Source organism: Panthera pardus, unplaced genomic scaffold (assembly GCF_024362965.1).
Source record: "Panthera pardus isolate Hobbes unplaced genomic scaffold, ASM2436296v1 HiC_scaffold_24, whole genome shotgun sequence".
NCBI lineage: Eukaryota > Metazoa > Chordata > Mammalia > Carnivora > Felidae > Panthera > Panthera pardus.
In genome coordinates, this window is record NW_026526810.1 from 26373256 (window position 1) to 26387915 (window position 14660).

At 51.0% G+C, this 14660-nt stretch overlaps 1 protein-coding gene across 13 annotated transcripts in view; it reads left to right on the plus strand.

The window, feature by feature from the left end:
* Window positions 1–8776, plus strand: part of GRAMD2A (GRAM domain containing 2A) — a 31283-nt gene extending 22507 nt beyond the window's left edge. For 2 of the 13 annotated variants that reach the window (XM_053888898.1, XM_053888899.1), the window contains exons 2-12: window positions 1671–2001; window positions 3254–3311; window positions 3650–3746; window positions 4402–4505; window positions 5076–5174; window positions 5300–5371; window positions 5906–5968; window positions 6963–7107; window positions 7369–7468; window positions 8299–8403; window positions 8664–8776. In XM_053888898.1, coding sequence (XP_053744873.1) covers window positions 1919–2001; window positions 3254–3311; window positions 3650–3746; window positions 4402–4505; window positions 5076–5174; window positions 5300–5371; window positions 5906–5968; window positions 6963–7107; window positions 7369–7468; window positions 8299–8403; window positions 8664–8667 — 930 coding nt within the window. In that variant the 5' untranslated portion in view covers window positions 1671–1918 and the 3' untranslated portion in view covers window positions 8668–8776. Of the gene's footprint in view, window positions 1–1670; window positions 2002–2670; window positions 3312–3649; window positions 3747–4401; window positions 4506–5075; window positions 5175–5299; window positions 5372–5905; window positions 5969–6962; window positions 7108–7368; window positions 7473–8298; window positions 8408–8663 lie in introns of those variants that run through there. The other 11 variants (XM_019441586.2, XM_019441577.2, XM_019441578.2 and 8 more) reach the window with 11 other exon arrangements.
* Window positions 8777–14660: the final 5884 nt, after the last annotated feature.

A 14660-nucleotide genomic window follows, 5' to 3' on the forward strand; every position in this document is an offset into this window, starting at 1 on the left:
ATTCTCAAAAAAATTTAATACAAATCAATAAGAAAAACGTAAAGACCCTCACAGACAATTCACAGATGAAATTCTGGTGGTTAATGTGTATATATGGGAAATATTGTTGAACCTATCAGGAAGCAGAAATAGAAAATAGCATACTTCCATGTATCAAACTTGCAAAAGTGAGAAAAAGATAATAGGCAGTGGATGTAGCCCAGATGTAGGTAAGCCGGTACCCTCATGTAGTGCTGATGGCTGTGGTCACCAGTAGAACATATGGAAGCACTTTGGGAGTGAGTCTAAAGAGCCCAGGAAATGAGCATTCTCCACCCACTAATCACACTTCTGAGACTCTGTCTCAGCCATGGACAGTGACATGGGGAATTTCTCATGAAATCATGTTAAGCAACAAAAGTAGAACATACATATTATAATGTATACTTCTACTTACATGAATTCTATATTTATGCATAAATCTTTTCTTTGGGTGATGTTTTAAGGGCATTTGCTTCTTGGTGATTTTGATCATCATATTTTGTTTTTCTCACATTTTCTGTAATGAGAGGAACAAAAGTCAAAAGGGGGGGAACCCTCTTGAAATATGAAATGAGGGGACCAAATAAATATAGAAATTAACTTTGGGAGTCAACAGGGTCAAATCACTAGCAAAACTTGTCACTTTGCAAGATTCAGGAAACATATGTTGATGTGTATTTACCAAAATTCTCCAGAAGACTAAGGGCAGAGGCAGAAATCACCAGGCCACATGGCTGTGGATGGGCTGATTTTGTGGTGAGGTTACCCGGCTCTTCACTGTGTGATACTAGGTACAGCCTGTCCCTTGGCAGGGGTCAGTTTCCTACTCTTTACACAGTATATTAGGGGGTCAGACTAAATGACTCTGAGGGTCTTTGGCAGATCTCGGCCAACTCTGTTCTTGAAGAAGAGAACTTTGACTTGCACCCACAACAAAACTGAGAAGGACCAAGGGTTGGTATTTGCAGGCCTCGGGTTCCAGCTCCTTATCTGCCCAGAACCTTGTTTCCTGTTTGTGACCACCATGATGCCCTGCCTTGGCCCCGCTTCTTGGCCACCTTCTCTTCCTGTCAGCTTCTGGGCCCATTGAGTTGGGGGCTAGTTTGAATGCTCAGGCTTTATTGATTCCTAGCCTGTGTGTTGGAGGGGCAGGAAGGGGGAAACCCTATACTTTGGAGCTGTTTAGTAGAGGCATGAATTCAAAAGCCACTGGAGAGCCCCACTTGCCCAGGGAGATGGTGTCTCCTCCCTCCAGGGCCCTCTCTCTGGCACATTTTTGAGACAGTATGGCTCTCAGGGCCAAGGTGCCCTGATTGTCTGAAGGCCACCAAAGCCACTTCATGGTGTGGGGCTGCTCCTCCCCTCCCAGCCCACGGTCACCTGTGGGTTGACTAGAGCCCCTCCCACACCATTAGTGGCCCCCAGATCCTCAGCTCTGCTAAGGCCTCCTGTGCTCAGCATCCTTTCCTTAGCATCCTAGGATTGCGCTGAGAGCTTATGGTAATGCTGCCCGGGCACCTCAGGCACTATGGTTTCAGCCATGAGCAAGTCTTAGAGTCCTTCATCCGGATGTGCTTTCTCAGGGGTGGGGCCTAGGGCTTAACCTCCTGGTGCTCCACTAAGGCAGGCTGATTTTCCTTCCCGCCCAGGAATAAACAGATCTGCAGGCTTCCAGGAAGGATGGCGTGTGAGATTGTCCCTTCTGTCAGGGAGCACAGGACTCCTGCCTGAGCTGCTGCCTCTGGACTCTGACAGCTTCAGCCTCACCCTGAACAGCAGGGCTGGTCTTGGGTGGGGGTGGAGGAGCTGCCCTGGGGATGGTGATGCTGGTCGGGAAAGGTGTCCCCATAGAGCCACCCTTCCTGATGCAGGCCTGTTTCTGCTTAGCAACCAGCAGATGCATGGAAAGACAGCTTCTCTGAAGAGCCCTGTGTCCTGCACAGAGAAACTAGCCAGGGTTCAGGCACCCCTGAACTCCAGGTGAGGCCCTTTCCACTGGTCAGGTATACATACCGATTAGGGGTGGGAAGCCCTCAGGAGGACCTCAGAGACCAGAGCAAATAAAAAATAATGAAATCTTGCCATTTGCAATGACATAGATGGAGCTAGGGTGTATTACGCTAAGCAAAATAAGTCAGTCAGAGAAAGACAAATACCATATGATTTCACTCATATGTGGAATTTAAGAAACAAAACAAACGAACAAGGGGGGAAAGAAAAGAGAGAGACCGAGAAAGAGAGAGGCAAACCAAGACACCAGCACTTAACTACAGAGAACAAACATCAGTTTGTTACCAGAGGAGAGGGGGCTGGGGGGATGGGAGAAATAGGTGATGGGGATTAAGGAGCGCAGTTGTGATGAGCACCGGGGGATGTATGGAAGTGCTGAATCACTGTATTGTACACCTGAAGCTAATAGTACACTGTGCTCACTAACGGGAATGTAAATTTAAAAACTTTAAAAAAATAAAAAAAGGGACAAAAGGGTTAAAGAAAAGTTAGAAAGGGGACCTTGCGTCAGGTGTTAGTTTGGGCACAGGCTGCTCCCGGCCCCTTCCTCCCATTCCCGGGACTGTCCCAGCACACAGGGACCTAGCAGAGTCTAGGCTTCTCAGGTTACCAGCCTCCTCCCTGCCCACCTGTCCTCAGGCCAACCTGGCCAGGGCAAAGGTTTGCGTTCCAGCACCACCCCTCTCCCTCAGCCTTGGTAGCCTCCATCAGGTCAGGTGAGTCTGCTGAGCTCCAGGCTGCCAGGAGGAGGCTTCCAGAAGGGCATTCCTGCTGGGATCATGGCCCATAGCCAGGCCCCGGAGCTGTGAGTCTGACATCTCCACCTCACCCACTCCCCAAGCTGGTCCCCATCCTTGTGTCTCCTACTCATTTGTCCCTGGGTCTTCTCCTCTGCTTATCCTTTGGCCAGAGAAGTGGGAGAGGGTTTTTGACACTTGGGGGTGGGAGGCTCCTAAGCACCTCCAGGAGGCGGAGGCTCAGGCTAAGCGAACCTCCTGGGGAGCCACTGCCCACAGCTGTCTGGGAGGAGGGCTTGTAGCCTGCAGGGTCAAGCTACATACTTGCTGTTGCTTATCACTTTGCTGTGGCTCCTAGAGAAGGGCCTCAGTCTCCAATCTCTGCTCTAAGCTTCTGGCTTGAAGCCAGGGCAGACCTGGCCCTGAGGATGTATGGGCAGAACTCAAGGGTTCCTTGTCCCTGGAATGGAATGTCTCCTTTGCAGTCTGCACTGGCCAGAAGGCTTGAAGAGTGAAGAGATCAAGAAGTGTGGCCGAGAAGGGGTAAGTGTGTGGAGGCTGACTTTTCACTGCCCACCAAGGGAGGGGCCCAGGGCTGCCTGAATTTAGTGACTGTTGGTTCCTTGGCCACCAGGCTTGTCACCAGGGGAAACCCAAGTGAGTGTCCCCCTCCTGGGTGGGGGTGGTGTGTACCCCTCCAGTCATAGGCTGCCCATTAGGATCTACTGTCACCGAGAGATATGCTGTGCTTGGAACTCAGCCTTTCACCCCCACTGGCTGCTTACTGACTGCTTCATACCAGAGGCCCTGCCCCTGTGGCATTATTTCCTGGTGGCTGGTGCAGGGCCCCTTTAGTGGTCTGATCCCCCAGGACTTCTCAGCCCCAGCTCGTGTGTTTGCAGACACTACTGAGTAAATACAACCAGCAATACCACAAGCTGTTTAAGGACATCCCTTTGGAGGAGGTTGTTCTCAAAGGTGAGCTATCTCCCTGGTGTGGCTGGACAGGTGCCTAGAGTGCCTGAGGCCCAGGTCCTCTCCTCCAGAGCCTCCAAGGCACAATTTCGATACGGGAACTAACTGCCCTTTGGATGTGGTTGGGCCTGTTTTCTTCAAAAGTATGAGAAGACTGGGTAGATTTGGGACATGAAATGGAATTTATGAACGTTTTCTTGAGGCAGTATCAGGGCTTCCAAATCTTATTTTTGTTCTGCTCTTATCAATGACTGCTCTTCCCTGCTCTCAGTGAGGCCTCTCAGTGAGCAAGTTGGAGCATTTGCACAATCGAGGCTCTCTCTCCAGGGCAGGGCTGAGCAGGGCAGGGCAGGGCAGGGTAGGGCAGGGAGTTTTGCCTGAGGGAGCAAGAATCCAGGCTTGGGGAACCCTGTGAGACATGAGTGGCGAAGGAGGGAACCTCTAGCAGTTTGGTGGGGTAAGGGGGGGGCAGTCAGGACTCTCAGGAAGGACTCTGGGTTCTGGTGGAATGGGTGGTTTGGGGCCTGGGGTCAGGAAGTGGGATTCTGAGGAAGGCAGTCCCTGAGGCTGGGCTCTGGACTCCTGAGTGTAGGACCCAGGCCGTGGAGCTTCAGGGTTGGCCTTGCTCATGGCAATCTTCTTTCCCGTGACTTCCCAGTGTGTTCCTGTGCCCTCCAGAGAGACCTTCTTCTCCAGGGCCGGCTCTACATCTCCCCCAACTGGCTCTGTTTCCATGCTAGCCTCTTTGGCAAGGATATCAAGGTAGTAATAAGTGGTAAGGCCTGCAATGGGCCCATGAGGTCCCAGCCAGGGAAGATATAGGCCCCTCCCGTGCAGGCATGCAGGCCTGTCACTACAAGGCATCCTACCTGGTGTCTGGGGAGGGCCCCCAATCTAGACTCCCCATCTGGCCTGAGCCGACCTGAACAGCTCATAGCAAATTTATTCTGCCTATGGGTGCCTCTGAAATGCCTTCAGAATCAGAGCGGGATGCCACATTTAGAGGGAGCCATAATTGTGGCCAGGTGGTAGCTCAGGGGACTCCATTACTGGAGTATGGGATTCACCAGAGCAGCCGTCCTTGGCCTCCTGGATAATAGGATGAGAGCCCAGAGTGGTGTGTGCTGTCAGAGCTGGGGCAGGTTGGTAGAGCTGGAAGCGGAGCCTGCATGAGAAAGTGGATGGTTCAGATATTCTTCAGCATAGGGCCAGGCTTCTGCATGGTGTCTATGCTTGGCTGATTGCCAGTTGTGGCTGGGGCCCTATGCAGGAAGCAAAGGGACCATGTCCTTTGGGGTGGATCCTAAGAGAAGCACTCCTCTTCCCACTCAGGTGGTCATTCCTGTGGTGTCTGTGCAAATGATCAAAAAACACAAGATGGCCCGGCTCCTTCCCAATGGCCTGGCCATCACCACCAATACCAGCCAAAAGGTCAGTGAGTCTCTGGGCCAGCCATCCCTTGTTAATTTCCCCAACCCAGCCCCAGGATCCTGACTCTGGCACTCACCCCAATCTGTTCTTACCCCACCCTTTTCTGTTTTCTTTCTCTGTCCCAGTATGTCTTTGTGTCACTGCTTTCCCGGGACAGTGTCTATGACATGCTGAGGAGGGTCTGCACACACCTACAGGTATGGAGCTCAGGGGCAGGAGCTGGCCCAGGGAGGCTGCTCAGGTCTGGACTGAGGTCTTGGGGCAAGGCTGTTGGAAGTGGTTGGCCCATCTCTCCAACACAGGGACCAAGCGCAGGGAGAGGGGAGTAATAGGCTCAGGTCCAGCGTATCTGAACTTAGTCCTTGGACTGGGTGTTTATGCTTGTGAGCATGTCCCTTTGAGGCCATTGGCCCTTGTGTATCCCCTGTATATGGCCTCATTGGGCTTCCTCGATGTACAGACAGAAGCTTGTGGCTGCTTCCCAGTGTGCCTACAGCTCTCTCTGGCCCACGGTAAGGAAGTGGGGGAGGGGCAGGAGCTAGGGGAAGTATGTTGCCTTGGATTTGTGCTCTGCTCCAGCATTAGCCCCTGCAAACTCTGGGAGTGAGGCTCCATCTGACCCAAGGTGGCTTATGTGGAGGTAAAGCTCTCTTGGAGAGTACTAACACCTCTTCACCCCTGACCTTGGGTGTTCCAATGGACAAGTGACCCCTGTTCCCTTTCTTCCTTAGCCTTCCAGCAAGAAGAGCCTGAGTGTAAGAGAATTTCCAGAGGAACCTGAGTGCGAGTCTCTGGTGAGAGCTGAGGCTGGCAGGAACAGTTGCTGGCATGAGGGAGCCTATGCCTCTGAGGCTTCAGGGCCTCCCAGGAGGGTCTACAATGCAGAACTTGGGCTCCAGGTTCAAGAGCCAGTGGCCATGCTCTGCCAGGGGGTCCCCTAGACCCACCATGCTCCATACCATGTAGAGCCACTAGGTCCTGGGCAGCTCTGTGGACTTTCTGAGCAGAACAGATGTCCAGCCCCCAGAATACCACCCAGGTTGGATCCCACTTCTGTATAGACAGAGAGCCAGTGACCCACCCTCTTTCCTTTAGCAGGATCAAGAGGGCCTTCCAGGGGATAGAGATATCCACAGGGAAGAACTTCAAAGGCTATCGCTGTAGAACCCAGACAGACTCATTTGAGATTTGCTGCAGCCCCAGCAGTCTCCTTTGCTGCTGGGGTTGTGGGTAGGCAGAGCTGAGTTTCTAGAACAGTGATGCGGATGGAAATGACCCCAGGGTGTTTAAAGCCTCCTTCATTAATCATTAAGCGTTTAGCCAAGCATACGATATGCACACTTCTATGCAGGGGATAGAAGGTGATGTTCCCATTTTTGTTGATGGGAATCCTAAGTATCCCCTGCTAAGGTCAGTGATGTCCTTAGGGTTAGAGTCCAGATTAGAAGGACTTATCCCATCAAAATTATATTGTGCTGAACTTTCTTGGACTCAGCAGATCTGAACATATACCTGGGTTAGCTCGAGTCTTAGATCCCATTCTGGTTCTGTACTAGCAGTCTTCGGAGACATTGTTCCCTGGAAGAATGGCTGGTCACAGCAAGGGAGCAGATACGAGAGACATGTGGTTGCTATGGTAATGGTTTCTCCCCTTGTGGGTACCTGACATCATGCTCACTAGGATTCCATATTGGTAATATCTGGAGAAGATGTGATAAACCTAGTGTGGGCCCTTAGGACAAGTAAGATCCCAAGGGTCATAGACGATTTCTCCCGCCTTCTCTGCAGGAAGTCCTCATCCCTGAGATGAAGTGGAGAAAGGTGTGCCCTGCCTCCAGGTCCCTGTCCCTTCCAGACAACATCCCTTGTATCCCTCAGGCATCCATGGACTCCACCGACAGCTTCTTTCCCTCCAGGAAGCCTCCAGGCTCTGGTGAGCTCAGGGGGCTTGTCCATGATCACATTTGTAAAGACCAGGCTTTTCTTCCCCCTACTTCTGCAAAAAGGAAAAGTCACAACTAGCTCTTCCTAAAGCTGTTTCTTACTTTCTTCAAATCTATAAGGGAAAGCAGCGTCCAAGGAGCTTCAGAAAATGGGGGGGGTGGGGGGGCGGGGGGGAGGTGGGCATGCTCCTTGCTGGGCTGGGCTCCTGCCTCCTGCCCCCAGAAGATGCCTAATTGCTCCCCTATCACAGAGAATGCTGTCTGTGAGAAGGAGAAACTGAAGGAGTTGCCCAGGAGCGACGGGGAGCTGAGGCTCTGGGATTGCCAGCTCCTCAAGGTCATCTTCGTGCTGTAGGTGACTATATTGGGCGGGGGTGGGGGGGGGTGTCAAGCTCACCTGGGTGTCTGGCAGGGGCCTCTGTGTGTGGGGAGTTCCCAGGTCAACTGAAAGTCCTGGGCGGAGCCTGGAGGCTACATGGCAGGCCCTTCTGAAGCAAGACAAAATATCTCCAGTTTTTATTCATACAACTCTGTAATTTAGGATGAAGTCTGGCAGGATATGAAACTGTTGAATAAAAGTTGCACAGGACTGGGGAGGGGGAGGGCTGACCGAATTGGAGAGGGCCATCAGATAGACTAGGGGAGAGCCACAGCTTTCCTGCTACCTACCTTTAGAGCAGTTTTTGGAACCCCAGACGTGTCTGTAATTTGGCCTGAGGGCCAGGAGAGCGGTGAGCATGGTGGGGTGTTTCATGAACAGCCAGCCCCTGGCTTCCCCTCACCTTACCTCATGACCTTCCTCTGGTTCTGCTGGCTGAGTTCTGACTGTCAGCTTCAGCACTTGCTGGGGGAATGTGGACCTGCCTCCTTAGGGGATGATCTCTGTGGTCTTGAAAAGGAAGCACGGGATCAAGGTGGCCAGTCAGAGGGAGGGTGGGCTCAGTTTAAGGACCTAGAATTCTTGCTGGGCTTTGAGGACACCTCCATGGGGATGAGTCTCAGGACCCCCACGTGGCCTCTCAGAACAAACATGTCCAGGCCTGAATGTAGCTAAAGGGCAAGAGTTCTCTAATTCCTCCAAGTACAACTGGAAGTAGCTTAGTCCCCACTCCTATTTCTAGTGAGCCTCTAATAATGCCCTTTTCCTAGATAAGATATCCTTCTTATCTCTCTTTCTCCAGGATCTGCTTCTTGGTCATGTCCTCATCGTATCTGGCATTCCGCATCTCCCGGCTGGAACAGCAATTATGCTCCCTGAATTGGGATGGCCCAATCCCTGGGCACAGGTGATGCCCTGTCTCTTGCTAATGCCTCTGGGATTGAGGGTAAAGGATAGGAGCCAATTGCTATGGCCGGGCTGCGTGTTATCCTGGTTGGACTTGGCCCTGCCCTTGCGCTGGCTTGATGGCCCTAAGCAAGGTTGGACAGAGTGTGCAGGGTGCACAGATCCCACCCTGACTCACTCTTGTGGGGCAAGAAAGGTTCTACTGATCTGTCTGTCTGCCTTTTAGGCCCTTTCTCTGATGTGGGCATCTCCTGTGTACAGGTAACAGCCACCTGGCCTTTGTCCCTACTTCTCCATGAAGAATGCTGTGCGTGCTAAGGTTCCACCAGTGATCGCCGTGGTTTATGCTGCTGCTGCGCTGAGACTGAGTATGAAGGAACATAGTCCAGATCCTTCCTCCTCCCCCTCTTATCTCTCCTGTTTACAAAGCTCCTACAATTTGGGGACTCGGACAAAGAGCCAGATTCTTGGAACAGCTGAGAAATTCTGTATACTAAGCTTCAGCAAGCACTTCAGTGAAAAAAGAAAATTAACTTGTTCCTTGGAAACAGCCTGGCACAGGTGCAGAGCACTAGGAGCCACCGGAGGGACAAAGGCCATGCTTTGGTTCCTGGAATGTACCTCTCTAACTGTCACGCGGCTCACTGCCTCAGTGGGACAGAGGCTCTAACCCAAACCACCAGTGGGGCTCTGCTCTCTCCCAACATACTGTGCACTCACTTGCGCCCCTGAGTCTCTGTTCCGGGAGCCAGGCCCCTGTCAGGCCAAGGGCAGACTGGGGGAGAGGAGGGGGAGGGGGAAGCTATGAACAAGGAGAGGAGGACGTGTGGCTATGATTCCAGCTAGAGAGGAACGTTTGTGCCCTGTGCTGAGGCTCTATCCTGGCCCTTCACAAAGAGGCTGGCTGAATCTGGAGGACAGTACTTGCAGCAGAGGATGGTGGCAGGGGCTGTGAAGGAGAGCAGAGGTCCAGGATTCTGTGTCCTGAGCTGCCACTTCCTGGTGAGACAGGCGGAGCGGGGCCTTTGATCACTGTGGTCACAGACCTGGTACTGTGTCTTCCCCTCGTGTGCTCAAACAGTTCTAAGGTCCCCCAGGCGGGGAGTAGGGGCTGGGGCTGGGGTGGGTGGGAAGGTTGGTGGCTTTGATTTGAGATTTTGCTTTGTACTCCCTGGCCGACTGCCTGAGAGGCCATGACCCATAGCAACCTGTCGGGAGGTGAGGCTGGGCAGTTGGGCACAATGGTATAGGGCCACTGCAGGGCAAAGCTCACTCATGTCACCAGAAATAAGTATGTTGCGGGCCATGGGGGGAGGCTTCTCCATTCTATGAATAAGGTAGAGGTGTCCAAGGTGGGCCTGGTACAGTGCAGGGACCAGGCCAAGGGGTTCTGTCTGATATATCTGGGGACAAGAGAAGTAGGGGATGAGAAGAGTAGACACAGTGGTAGCTTTCTCTTAGAGATTCCTCCACTTCTGTCTGTTTTCTAAACAGCTTGTCTATGCCTCAGAACTCTGCCTGCTCTTCCTGGGACTCCCATCTGCTAAGACAGTGCCTTTGGAGGTTCTAGAGGGGCCTCAGTGAAGAGGTCAGAGGTATCAAAGGAAAGTCACTGGTGATGGGGTGAGTGGTGTCAGAAATAGCCACTGTTTTTCCTCCTTCGGACACCTGAAAGGTTAATCAGGGAGAAATCCAAGCAGAAATTATTTATTGCGGGGCCATGATTGTCCTATTAGGACAAACCCAAACAAGAATTGGAGGGACTGACTGCAGGTGACAAGTCCCAAAGCTCAGACTAGCAGTCTCTTCATCCTCACCCCATTGCAGGTTCTAGGATTATGCTTAGAGCCTGGGGGGGTTGCTTGCACCTCATCTGTATGTATCAGGTGAAACTCATTCCATTCTCCCCATAGCACCACAGTGGGGAAAACCCCATCCTTTTTTTGGAACCAGCTTCATCACTGGTTTCCTTCATCACTTCTTTCCATCACGTCTTCAGGGAAATACTTGCCCCAGTGTCTTCTGGCCCTGGTCCTTGCCGAAGGGCGGGGAGAATAGGTCCATTCTCTGAGCCTTGCCAGGTTGAGCCAGGGGCTCATCAGGGGCCAGCAGAGGTGCCAAGTCATGGGTAACGGTGCCAAAGTGCTGGTGAATCTAGTCTCCACCTGTGCCGCAGGCTCAGAAAGGGCTAGAGGCATGCTGTAGGGTGGGGTGGCTCTGGAGGCCCTCTTGGGTCCAGGGATTTCAGTGGTATGAGTGTGCCTGTCGCTTTGGAGGGCCCTGTCTCTGTTTCTCCCTTTGATTCCCCAGCCTGGTCCTCTGGGGCCAATGTCCCTTTGGTTGTGCTCATTTGTAAACTGTGTATTTGTACAGACCTGCTTGCACTGGCTGATACTCCTTTAATTCCCTGAGAGATTGGTTCAACTATCCTTGGGTTGTTCCACCATAGCATTAGCCTTTGAAAATATTTTAAAATACAAAAATTTGATTTTTCTAGTGTCCTGTGGTATGGAAAGTTCGTTTTTTATCTTTTGACTACTCACGAAGGGTATCCTACTGACACATTTAGCACTCAAGAGACTGATGGAGCCCAAGTCATTCCCGGAATCCCCAGTACTCTGCAAATCTCACACGACTTTAGCTGAGCTGCCTCATACTTCAGGCATAATGGGAAGGGGAAGAGTGGCCACAGCAAGCCTCCACAGCCTTCTGCCTCTGTTGGGTGGACACTGAGAATGCTTCCCCACTTCTCTGGGGCAAATCCCAAGCAATGTCCCTGGTTCAAATAGTCCTGTGCTTTTTTCTGACTCAGCAGTTGAAGTGCAGAACTCAGAACCAGAAAATTCCTGTGTCCTTTTCTGTGACTTTGAGCCTTGATCAGGGAGGTTAAACTCCATTTTGGGCCACATCACTTTTTCCCTAGGATGCCCCCTCTAGTGATTCATTCATTCAGTAAATATTAAAAAAAATTTTTTTTTAACGTTTATTTATTTTTGAGACACAGAAAGAGCATGAATGGGGGAGGGTCAGAGAGAGAGGGAGACACAGAATCAGAAGCAGGCTCCAGGCTCTGAGCCATCAGCCCAGAGCCTGACGCGGGGCTCGAACTCACGGACCACGAGATCGTGACCTGAGCTGAAGTCGGACGCCCAACCGACTGAGCCACCCAGGCGCCCCTTCAGTAAATATTAAGCGCAGACTATGAGCCAGGTACCATGTGAGGGACTGGGGATAGAGCAGTGAACACGTCAGGCAATGTCCCTGTGTGCCTGTGGCACCTATGTTCCATGTGGACATAAGTTCCAGGTAAATATGTAAATAAACAAAGTAACTACAGATTGTGAGTAGGTTCCATGAAGGAAAGAAACAGTGATATGAGAGTAAATAGGGAGTTGGCTGTGGATGGCTGGTCAAGAAAGGTTCTCGGAAGTGCCATTTAGGCTGGTGAAAGGGCCAGCTGTGGGAGGAGAAAAGAGAATTTCCCAGAAAATGGATCAATAGCTGCAAAATGTAGGAAAGATGTATATGTCCCTGCACAGACTGTCCACATGACTCTGGGTACTAATCAGGTGGAAGAGTGATGTGAAAGAGGTTGGAGAGGTCAATGCCAACAAGACATACAACCAAGTAAAAATAGGTAAACAAACAAACTTGAATAGACATTTCTCTAAAGAAGAGACACAGATGGCCAACAGGCACATGAAAAGATGCTAAACATCACTAGTCAATAGGGAAATGCAAATCAGAACAATAATCAGATACACTTCATACGCGTTAGGATGACTACTCTCGAACAGGATACTAGTGTTGGTGAGGAGGTGGGGAAATTGGAGCCCTTATGCACTGTTAGTAGGAATGTAACTTGCTGCAGCCACTGTGCAAAACAGAATGTGCAAAACAGGTTTTCAAAACATGAAAAGCAATTACTTATCCAGTAATACCACTTCTGGCTATATACCCAGAAGAACTAAAAGCAGGGTCTTGAAGAGTTATCTATCTACACCCATGTTCAGAGCAGCATTATTGATAACAGCCAAAAGGTGGAAGCAACGCAGGTGTCTATTAGCCAATGAATGGATAAACAAAATGTGGTATATACATACCATGGAATGTTATTCAGCCTCAAAAAGGAAGAAAATTCTGACACACGCTGCAACGTGGATGGACTTTGAGGACATTCTGCTAAATGAAATAACCCAGTCACAAAAAGACAAACACTGTATGATTCCACTTCTGAGAGGTTCCTAGAATAGTCACAGTCATAGAGACAGAAAGTAGAATGGTGGGTGCCAGGGGCTGGGGGGAAGGGAAGTGAAAGCTATTGTTTAATAGGCATAGAGTTTCAGTTTTACAAGACGGACGGAGTTCTGGAGACAGTGATGATGGTTGCACAATAATGGGAATATACTTGACACTATGGGAATATACACTTAAAAAGTATCAAGATGGTAAATTTTATGTGTATTTTACCACATGTGTGTGGGCATGTGCACACACACACACACACAGAGGTTGGAGAGGTAGGCAGGAGAAGGGAGTTTGGATTTTATACAATTCCTCAGTACTGCCAACTGAGATCTGAAAGTTTGGAGCTCATAGGCTCGGTGGTCCTTGAAACCAAGTGCTTTCTTTTGCTAGAGGAAATAAACCCATGGATATAATATGCAGAAAAATATGGCTGATAATCTACATGGTAATATACCCCCTATTCATTATTCTCAGGCTGGCTCATAGCAGCATCACAGAGAGGGCAAATAATCTTCATATTTTTTAAAGTTGAAATGAGCTAACTATAAGGAAGAAACAGCTGCCTTAAATTTGGAGAAATTGAGGGAAATATATAATGCAGGGTTTTGCAACATGCGTGTAGCCAAACGAGAGAAGGTCATGAAAGGAGCAGGGGCTCTGGTGAAAAGGGCATTCAGGAATGAGGGGACTTCTGGCAGAACTGCACCCCACCAGGGCCTCCTGTAAGACTGCCCACCCTCCTGCTCCCAGCACCCAGCCAGCTAGCCTCGGCCTTCCTACCTGGCATTAGGACACCTGTCGAGCTGGGTGAGGTCATGAACCTATGCAGCTCCTCTCTCCTGGCTGCTGGGCGTCAGAAGCAGGGCGTCCTAGGGTAGAGAATCTTCTCAGGGCTCTTCTGTTTGCCTCAGGCGGGGACAGAAGCCAGATCCCCAGGCTGGGCTCTTTGAAGGGGAAGAGATGCCTTCTGGACCACTAGGTGGCAGCAAAGTCCAGCAGGAACTGGAGCCAAGGAGGAGAGGAATAAACTTCAGTTTCCTTTGTTCCCTTGCGGGTGAAAATGGGCCAGGACTGTCCAAGTCCAGTGCACATTGTCTATTCAGTGGCAGAAGGGAAGCTCCTGTGGCCATTTCTCTATGGTCCCCTTTGGTCCTTTCGCTTCTCCTTTCATAGCAGGATGGGGGTGGGGTGGAGTGGACCGCATTCCCAAGGGCTCTCCAGACCTTCAGTAAGGCCAGTATAGAGGCAGAACTGGCAGGTGTGAAGAATAAGCATGTCTTGTTTGGGGGATGGGGGGAGTGAGGGTGCAGGAAAGGGAGAGAGGGCAGCTCTGCTTCTCTTCCAACAAGGACATAGAAATCCCAGGCTTTCCCCCTGACCTGCCCTTGTTGTAGGTAGCCTCTTAGGGCACAGAATTACAGAAATCTGGCTCCAGCAATGTACGATTTCAGGAGGCCATAACACTCTTTCTCCTCCTACCTTCATTTGGAGAGAAGGGGCTAGACCCCAGGGGAAACAGAGGTTTAACACTGCTTTGTCCATCTAAAGTGAGAGGGAAGGAGGGGTTTAAGCCTCTGAAATGATAATCCAGAGAAACCCGAGTGCATCTGCCTGCGTGCCTGACCTCCACAGAGCCAAGGAGCACCTGGCGCCCAGCAGGCCCAGCTTGCTGGGCAGCCTTTGTGTTGGCAGGGCTCCTTGCCTTCCCGGAATGTGTTCCTTCTTGTTTGCCACTCAGTGCTTGGCCCAAAGCCAAACCTGGGCTGCTCAGAATACCATGACCCACTCTCTCCTCTCATAGGATCTGAGACAAGGCTCTCTTCCATTTGGGGAAAGGCCAGGACCTCTCTGCAGCCTCATCCCACTGGTGCCGACTTCTCTAGGGATATCAGACCCCCCAGCTGCTAAGAGCAGAATCACTTAGGGAGGATACAGCTGGGACCCCAGCAAAGCAGAATGTGGCATACTGATATCCTATCCTATTGGCAGCCTTCTAAATAGGGCCAGAGT